Here is an 8,942-nt window from a genome sequence, read left to right as displayed (position 1 = left end):
ATGGTGGAGGACGGCAGCGAGGAAGAGGAGGGGGAGGCGGAGGGAGAGAGAGGGGAGATGCTGGGAGCCCCGCAGCACAACGGCTTCCTCCCCGGCAAGGAAGCGGAGAACGGTGGCCCCGGAGGATGCGCGGCGGCCGGGACCGGGGCGGGCGGGCGGGCGGAGACGCGGCTGTCGCGGCGGCGGCTGGCGGTGCTGGCCGTGTTCAGCTGCTACTCGCTGGTGAACGCTTTCCAGTGGATCCAGTACAGCATCCTTAGCAACGTCTTCGTCCACTTCTACGGCGTGTCCTTCACGGAGATAGACTGGCTCTCCATGGTGTACATGGTGGCCTACGTGCCGCTCATCCTGCCCGCCACCTGGCTGCTGGACGCCCGCGGCCTGCGCCTCACGGCGCTGCTGGGCGCGGGGCTGAACGCGCTGGGCGCGTGGCTCAAGTGCGCCAGCCTGGCGCCCGGCCGCTACGCGCTCACCATGGCGGCGCAGGCCGTGTGCGCCGTCGCGCAGGTCTTCATCCTGGGGCTGCCCTCCCGCATCGCTTCCGTCTGGTTCGGCCCCGCCGAGGTCTCCACCGCCTGCTCCGTGGCCGTGCTGGGCAATCAGGTGAGGGGCTGGCGCCGGCTTCGAACCTGCGTGCCGGGGAGGTGGGCTGAGGCGGTGTGAAGTGCCACGAGTCACGGGGAATTAAGGTCGGAGAGACCTCTGAGGTCATTCCGTCCAACCCCGACCCATCGCCGCTTTGCCCGCTGACCGCGTCCCTCAGTGCCGCATCTCCGGTTTCCTGAACGCCTCCGAGGACGGTGCCTCCACACGTCCCTGGGCACCTGTGCCAACTGCCTCGCCGCTATTTCTGAGGAGTAATGTTCCCCCATAGGCGGTGTGAGGTGACGGTGCTGTGAGGCGGTGGCATGAGGTGCCGGTGTAACTGAGTCGGATCTCCTCACGTCCCCTGCTGGTTTATCAGAGCTGGACCGGGCACCTCTGGAAGCACAGGTGGAGATGAGGTGCTGCTCCTTGTCCTTCCCCCAACACCTTATTCTCAGCCCTGTCCCTGCTCATCTGTGGCAGCAAAATGGTGAGACTCCCATCAAGGCCGCTGGTGCAGGCTTAGGTCTTAGGTGTGGTTTTGTTAAGATAATAGAGGTTGTGTTTCTTGTCTCATGAGTCTGATGATTTATGGCTGTGCACTTTGGATTATTGGTAATATTTAGGTTAAGGTTCTTGCTATATTCTACTTCTGTATTAACGGCTGTTCTATTGCTTTCCCACTACAATTAATGCTGTGCCTTTTTGCTATCCACAATCAGGTTTAAGATTTCTTTGTCAGCTACATCTCTGCACTTCAGACACTCAGCTGTCCTTCCAGTGGCAAGGAGCTGCTAGGGCTTCCATTTGGCAGGACAGTGGCCAAGGCTTCCCCAACTAATGCAGAAACTGGGTGTGGGGCTGTGCATAGTTCTGATGCTGGGGAAGGAGAGGAACAGCAGTGCAGGGATTGTCCTGGATCGCACACATTATCTGTTGCAGTGCTGCTTACTTGCAGCTGAAACATCTATCTCTGAGAGTGTGGCTGTTCGCCTGTCAAGAGTTGTTTTGAGCACCATGTTTTCAAAGGTAGTTTCTCAGTTGGGTATAGCAGGTTCTTTCTTGATCCTTCTGACCATAATTCTCTAATGCATGAAGAAGGTTAAAAAAAATAAATAATGGTGGCACAGGATGATTGTGGGTACTACATAGCACTGCTCTGATGGCGAATAAAAGTCCTACACATTAAGAGAAAGCATAATAGTGTACTCTGTTTATGAGCTTCATATACTGAAGGGTGAGGGTAAAGAGAAATGAGTTCTTCAGGTGAACACTGACTACTGCTTAAATCTGATGGCCTTTGGGGGAGGGAAAGCAGGGAAAGACTTACAAGGCAAATAAATGCACAAAGGCTGCTTTGAGAGCCTACTGGCACATCTCTGGTGTGAGTGCTCTCTGAGTTGTGAATTTGCCATTCTGACAGTCATTGACATTTTATTTATTTTAGCCTGAAATAGATGCAGGGTTTTTTTTAAGTCTAAGAATTTGTTCTTGCACTTAAGAATACAGCCTAGTTTTGTATGAGTGGCAGAGACAAGTTGCAGAGTAATTTAAGGCTGTTGTTTCTTGACATTTCTTAATGCTTTATACATATACCCGAAATGTCAGGAAAATGATTTTTTTTGTTTCTTTTCTTGCTTTTACAGCTTGGCACTGCCATTGGCTTTTTGTTGCCACCTGTCTTGGTTCCAAATACCCCTGATGATATTGATCTAATGGCACATAATATAAGCATAATGTTCTATGGAACAGCAATAGTATCCACACTTTTGTTCTTCTTAACAGGAGTTGGTAAGTGTTTTGTTCTTACAGTGTGAAAGTGCTGTGGCCATAGGGGATGTTTATGCTGTTGTACTTCGGGCATCTGACTTAGCCCTCCGCAGTTGAGTTTATCTCTTCTCAGGTTACTTGTGCTCACAGTCTGTGGTATCAGGGCTAAGAGACAGACATTACTGTGTGTCATGCTTCATGTGGAGCAATCTCTCTCAGGACACAGGTTTTTTGCTAGAACCCATGAAGACACTATGATGTAATGGAAATTCTTTCTGTTATTCTTACAATTTAGGTGTGAAGGGCTAGGGATGCTGCATGTGAAGTCAGGCTCTAACTATATGCTGGCAGCAGTGAGATGTGAACAAGTTAATTAACGCATCTATTCTGGCTGTGACTTGTTTCTTGCATGAGGAAAATCTAGAATGTATATTTGGAAGCATTGAAAAGACAAATTAATCCTGTTAAATGTATTGAACTAGAAGACTTCATCTTTCAAGAAAGAAACAGGCATGACACTGGTAAATACAAATGAAAATCTTTTTTTTTTCCCGTAGTGTTCGAAGAGAAGCCCAAATACCCTCCCAGTCACTCTCAAGCACTCCTGCAATCTATGCCTCCTGAGGATTACTCCTACAAGCAGTCAATTATTAATTTGATCAAAAATGTCCCATTTGTACTTCTGCTGATCAGCTATGGTAAGTGGTTCTGTCTGGCTGTTGTCTGGCAGAGCAGTTCCAATATGTGCCAGAAGCATGGTGAGGTTTAATTGTGGGTTTTTTGGCTGAGGGAGGGATGTCAAACTACTACATATTAAGCAGCCTATGGAAAACCCTGCAGTATTTGAGATGCCATTTATAGGTCTGGAGAAGAGATGCGTATGGTAAATGAAAGGTTATTCCTCTGGTCTGAGTCTTGGATGCCAGAAGATTAACTCTGTGGTAGCAGATCTGTGTTGCTAGATGTGGGGTGACTGAAGCTGCTCTTTTGCTGTTGCAGGAATTATGACTGGAACATTTTATTCTGTTTCCACATTGTTAAACCAGATGATAGTAACTCGTTATGAGGTAAGTATTGATTTGTTTTTGTTTTTTAATTTTATATTTGCAGAGGTGATTTGGTTTGGTTTCCTTTGTACCCCCCCATACAGTTTCTTGCATCATACAGCTGTGGGAGTCATAGGAATGTTTGCCTTATGACTGCCAAGAGGTCTGAACTTGACTCTGAGTGGAAACAAGTTATTAATGAGCACCATATAAATATTTGTTGAAAGGGAGAAGAAGTGAACGCTGGGAGAATTGGCTTGACACTGGTGGTGGCAGGAATGGTGGGTTCGATTATTTGTGGTTTGTGGCTGGATTACACTAAAACGTACAAGTAAGTGTGGGTAGGCATGTATGGGGCTAAGGGTAGGAGTCTGGTGCAATTATGTTAGAAAAATACTGCAAGTGTGGAGGTGAGCTGATGATAAAATGCAGCACATCCCTGATCTTCTAGCAGCCTTGATGAAGATGAGTGTCAGAGGCTTCAGCAGAAGTCTGACGCTCTGTTACTGGTTCTTGACCAAAAGAAATGAGAGGGAGTTGTGGAGAATGCAAAGACGTGAAGGGTTTTCCGTCTACTCCTGTCTCTGCGGCTAATGTAATGCTATCAAGAAAAGTATTCTGTGTCCTACGTGTAGTGGCCAGAAGGAACCCAGTAGGTTCCTTCTTCATGGAAACCATAAAGGCTCAAAACTTACCCTCCCTTGCTGTGTAAAGCACCCAGTTGAGGGATTCCCAGTTCTTGTCTGACTTCTGGACCTGTTAAGAAGCACAACATTGGCTTTCATTCAGTGGATGACCATGCGGCAGAACTCTGTTTTGGTGTAAGAGCTCTTGGGTCCATCACCTGTGCTGTGGTGCCCCCTCCAGGAGTGGGCAGTGCTTCCTCTGCTGACAGCAGAGGAGTTCTCCTTTGGTGATTCTCACATGTGAGCACTGTAGAAACCTACAGGATGCTAGCGCTGTAGATTGTTTCTCCATGCCTTTTGGCTTATAAATGAGTGGTGCATGCTTTAATGTTTTGGGTTACATCCCTCATTCCAGATTTAAAATGTTTTATTAATTTTTCTGACTTACTTCTTAGATTGATTTTTTTTTTTAATTATTTTTTTTTTATTTTTAATCACTGATATTGATTTGGCTGTTGCTGTTTTGATCTTTATATAATGAATTGTGCTGCAGAATGGCCAAGAGGTGCAGCACAGAACTAAAGGAGAACTAAAATAGTCTTGAGGTAATGGTTTCCTGTACAATTATTTGTTCCTTGAGAGTCTGAGTAGTTCTCTTGGCCTTGAATGAAGCAGCCGTGTAACTAAGGCAATAAGGAGCTGGGGTATGAATGTCTTCTCACTGAAATGCATTATATGGTTAAGTTAGAGTTACAGGAAGCTAATTTAATTATTGTAGAAAGTCAGTTGTTAACAAGAGAGTAAATAATGTTTATATTATTCTTCTGTACTTCAACAATGTGCTATGACCTTATGTTTAAAATGTTAATATGTTTTTATTGTTGTTGCGTTGCAGGCAAACTACTTTGATTGTTTACATTCTCTCCTTCATTGGGATGGTGGTATTCACCTTCACGCTGGACCTCGGATACCTTATAGTGGTGTTTGTGACTGGAGGAGTGCTTGGGTGAGTGATGAAAGGAGGCTAGAAGGCTGATTGCAGTTCTGCTCAGAGATAGCATTTGACTGCTTTAACTCAGTGTTTCTACTTTGTGTTCTGTCACCATGCTCTCAACCTATGTCTGTGTAGCTAATAGATGTGGTTTATTTGGCAGGCAAAGCAAGCGTTGAATCATATTAGATCTTGAAAACAAACAGTTCAGAGTAGCAGATAATTGGGTACCAGGTGTTGATGCTTGATTTTCATAGCCATAGTAACAGATGAAAGCCATACCCATCATTTTCTTGTTTTCTTCTTCAACAGGTTCTTCATGACCGGCTATCTGCCACTCGGGTTTGAATTTGCAGTGGAAATTACATACCCAGAGTCTGAAGGCACTTCCTCAGGTCTCCTCAATGCATCGGCACAGGTTACGTCACCTTATTTATTCAAGTGGTGTAAAGTTCAGGAAGGCTGCTCTGCTAGAGTCTAAGTCTTCCTTAGATTTGGCTGCTGATCTCCGTTGTGGTGGTGTTGTCCTTTTAAATATATATATTTTTAAATTATTATTTGGTTCAGTATGATGTGGTCTGAATCTGATGACTCTTCTTGATATGGTACTAATGGATTGACTTGTTTGTAGATATTTGGAATTGTCTTTACGCTTGTTCAAGGAAAGCTTACAACAGACTACAGTCCTTATGCAGGAAACCTCTTTCTTTGTGCTTGGCTGTTCGTGGGCATTATCTTGACAGGTAATTAAGCAGAAATGTAAGTAATGATATATTTTAAATGGGGAAAAATGTGGAGTTGAGATGTTTCAAAGACTTAGGATGTATGTGTATTAGTATATGACTTTCTGTCTGGGCTGAGAACCAAAATGACTAGGAAGTGCAGGGTATGTTCTAAGTTTTACATACGTGCTGTGTCCACACGCTTTGTTTTAAGGATGGTGTTGCTAATAGGTGAACAACCAGTCATCACCCATTTCTTGAGCCTTGTCCTGAATTTGTGGCAGATGCTTGCCTTCAAAGTAGGTTAGTGAACATAAGCAAATTGGTAAATGCAGACAGTGTGCAGTTTTTCAAATGTAAGAGATGTTGGTTTTTTTTTTTTTTTTTTTTTTAAATGTGATGTGATTTAGACAGGCCAGCATTTGGAAGTATGCTGGAAATGACAAAACCACTAAGCTTTGCTTTAGGTACTCATGTTTTAAAAGCTTTTATTGTCATTTTTTTGCATGTGACTTGTGAGGAGCAAGTTCCAATTGTCACCACTTCAAATTACAAAAGTCAATGATGTATTTTGAGTCAGTGCTGAAAGCAGCTTCTTAGTGCTTGCACGTGCTCATGAAATGCATGTCATTACAAAGCTGGAAATCAACTTTCTCTTTTTTTTTTTTTTTTTTCTTTTTTTCCCCAGCCTTAATAAAATCAGATCTGCGAAGACACAATGTGAATTCAGGGATTATGAATATGGATGTGAAAGCTGTAAGTGGTGACTCTTTTACACTGTGATATTACTACACTTGAATGGCTGGCTTCTACTGAATTAATATTGGCAGAAAAGAGCGATTGACAAAAACTTCCTGTGTGACAGTTTTGGTGCTGCTTTGTAAGGACAGAGCCGTGTGGGATGCTGCCATCAGATAATGTTTCTCTCCTTAGCTTCCATGAGAAGTCTCTGCTCTCAGATTTTCCTGAATTTTATATGGCTAGTATTCATCTCTTCTTGAGTGTAGGGTTTATTTATTTTTCCATGTTTGTAAGTAGTTTTGTAAATTGTGGGGCTTCTTTTGCATATTGCTTTAGGAGGTCATGCTATAGATGACACGTTTTATTTTAAACACCTGCCGTCCCTGTAAGTGAAGTCTGTGTCTGATGAACTGAAGTCACACTGCAGTTCTTATTCTGTGTTTTCATGAAGAGCCAGGTTGTTCTTCTCTGAGCACCCTATCGAGTTATGGGAGAATGAACGCTGTGCTTCCTGCTGTTTATGAGGTTCCAAGACCATGGTTCAGCAGCTTTTACCACTAAACACAGTCACAAACTAAAACCAACACCTGAAACTTTTTTCAGTGCTGTTATTTTCTTGACCCTTTTGATTCAGTTAAGGAAATCAGCTTTCTGAAATCAGATGTTTTAAGGTCCTTCATATGCATCTTTGTATTATAAAGGTGTCTTGCATATACAACAGCTCTGGTCATCTGCAAGCAGCTTTAGGACTTAAGGTTCAGAAACTTGCAAGTCAATGCCACGCAAGCAGACTTTTTTTTTACCTGAAACCTGTGTGGCCATGTCTGCACAGTATGACTCTCTGTGTTTATCAGCTTGGGTTAGGGTTATCATGGAGATGGGCGTGATGACTTGTACATAGCAGTCCCTGACTGTTCCACTTTCACTCATTACCTTGTTAATTAGCTAGATTGTCACACAACTTCATGAATATTAACCCCAGTAACACAGAAGTATAGTGTTTTCACTGCAGCATTATCATAGGGGAGTGCTGCCCGTGTTAATAAATGTAGGACAGCTGCCTGTGTGAATAAATCTAAAATAATACCAATTCTAAACCTTGATTAAGACTCTCCCATATTTAAACCTGATGGAGGAAAAAAAATGGAAGTTAATTTCCACATGATAAATATCTATATGCTGCAAATGTATGTTTTAAAGTTAAACTAAGGAAGCTCAATTCCATGGATTTTTTTTTTTTTTTTTTTTTTTTTTTAATCAAAAAGAGAATGGAAAATAGAGCTTTCTGTAAATGTCTCTTCTAGTTGATAAACTACATGTACTATTGTGATCTAACATACTGTAGTCTAACTCAAGAGTTACCCAAGAGTACTGAGGTTGAAAGTGGCTTTGGCTGTACTACAGCTCAATTCTTGATTACTGCTTTCTTTTTCCCACAGGTACCAGTTGACAATCCAGAACATGAAACTTGTACTGCATTAAAAATTCAGTCAGATTTGTAAGCCTGAAAGAAGATGGCTTAGAAACGCACAATTTCTGTTGAATGCTTAACAAAATTAGTATAGTCACTGGATTTATGTGTATGAGTAGTAAAATGTGTTTGGTGATTTTGGTGACAGTTATGTGGACAGCTATGGAGATGCTGACTTCATTTTGCCCAAGATATAAACAATAGGACTTTGTATGGAATATTTATTGTAACAGACTACGAGTTTTGCTGTTTCGTTAATGAATCACAGAGTCGTAGGGGTTGGAAGGGACTTCTGGGGATCATCGAGTCCAACCCCCTAATGCTCTCCATTTTGGGAAGAAGTGTACGTTCAGAATGCACACCAAAATGTGCATTTGGAATCCTGAAGTACAGTCATGATCAGAAGTATCTTCTCCCCAGGAAATCAGAAGTTAGTTAATTTCTTGTTCAGTTCTTTCTAGTGCTTTTACCAAGTCGCAGTAGGTAGCTGCATGACTGGAGGGTATTCATACTTATTTTTAATGTCTCTGATGTAAGACAGTATTTCCTTCTGGGAAACTGTCTATAGCACAATTCTGAAAACATGATAACTGCAATTATGTGTGTTGAGTTTCTTTTGCCTTGAAACTTCTTGATAGATAGTAGAAGATGAGAGAAAATGCTTTTTTTGTAGGTTCTTCAAGCATTTCTGGGGAGATTTAAAGAGCTTCCTACTAGATATGTTGAAGAAAATACATTTCTTATTAAATAGAAAGAAAAGAAGAAGAAAGACCATTGATTTATCTATCTATCTATGATGAAGTATTCACAGGCAATGGAATATGATTGCACAGGTTGCCTCCTGAATATTTTGAGTGCTTTCTCAGTTCAAATGAGAGGAACATGTGTTTACAAAGAGATGGTGCCTTTACAAAGTAAAGAAGATCCTTGCCTCATCTTGAGTTTGGCCAGTGCTGCTGAAGAAATTCCATTTTGCTTGTTAAACCTCCT

The 8,942-nt window shown here is 42.6% G+C and overlaps 1 protein-coding gene across 1 annotated transcript; it reads left to right on the top strand.

Moving 5' to 3' along the window:
- On the top strand, positions 1–7,983 carry FLVCR1 (FLVCR choline and heme transporter 1; the record flags this gene model as incomplete). Its single annotated transcript, XM_079550295.1, has 10 exons — positions 1–603; positions 2,232–2,376; positions 2,913–3,053; positions 3,355–3,422; positions 3,629–3,732; positions 4,923–5,033; positions 5,331–5,436; positions 5,650–5,761; positions 6,429–6,496; positions 7,921–7,983. 10 exons carry the CDS (start codon positions 1–3, stop codon positions 7,981–7,983), a joined length of 1,521 nt encoding a protein of 506 aa, XP_079406421.1.
- Between the last annotated feature and the right edge of the window lie 959 nt (positions 7,984–8,942).

Source organism: Tetrao urogallus (genome assembly GCF_951394365.1).
Source record: "Tetrao urogallus genome assembly, chromosome: 2".
Classification (NCBI taxonomy): Eukaryota; Metazoa; Chordata; class Aves; order Galliformes; family Phasianidae; genus Tetrao; species Tetrao urogallus.
Note: the sequence above shows the minus strand (reverse complement) of the source record. Positions and strands in the feature narration are given on the sequence as shown.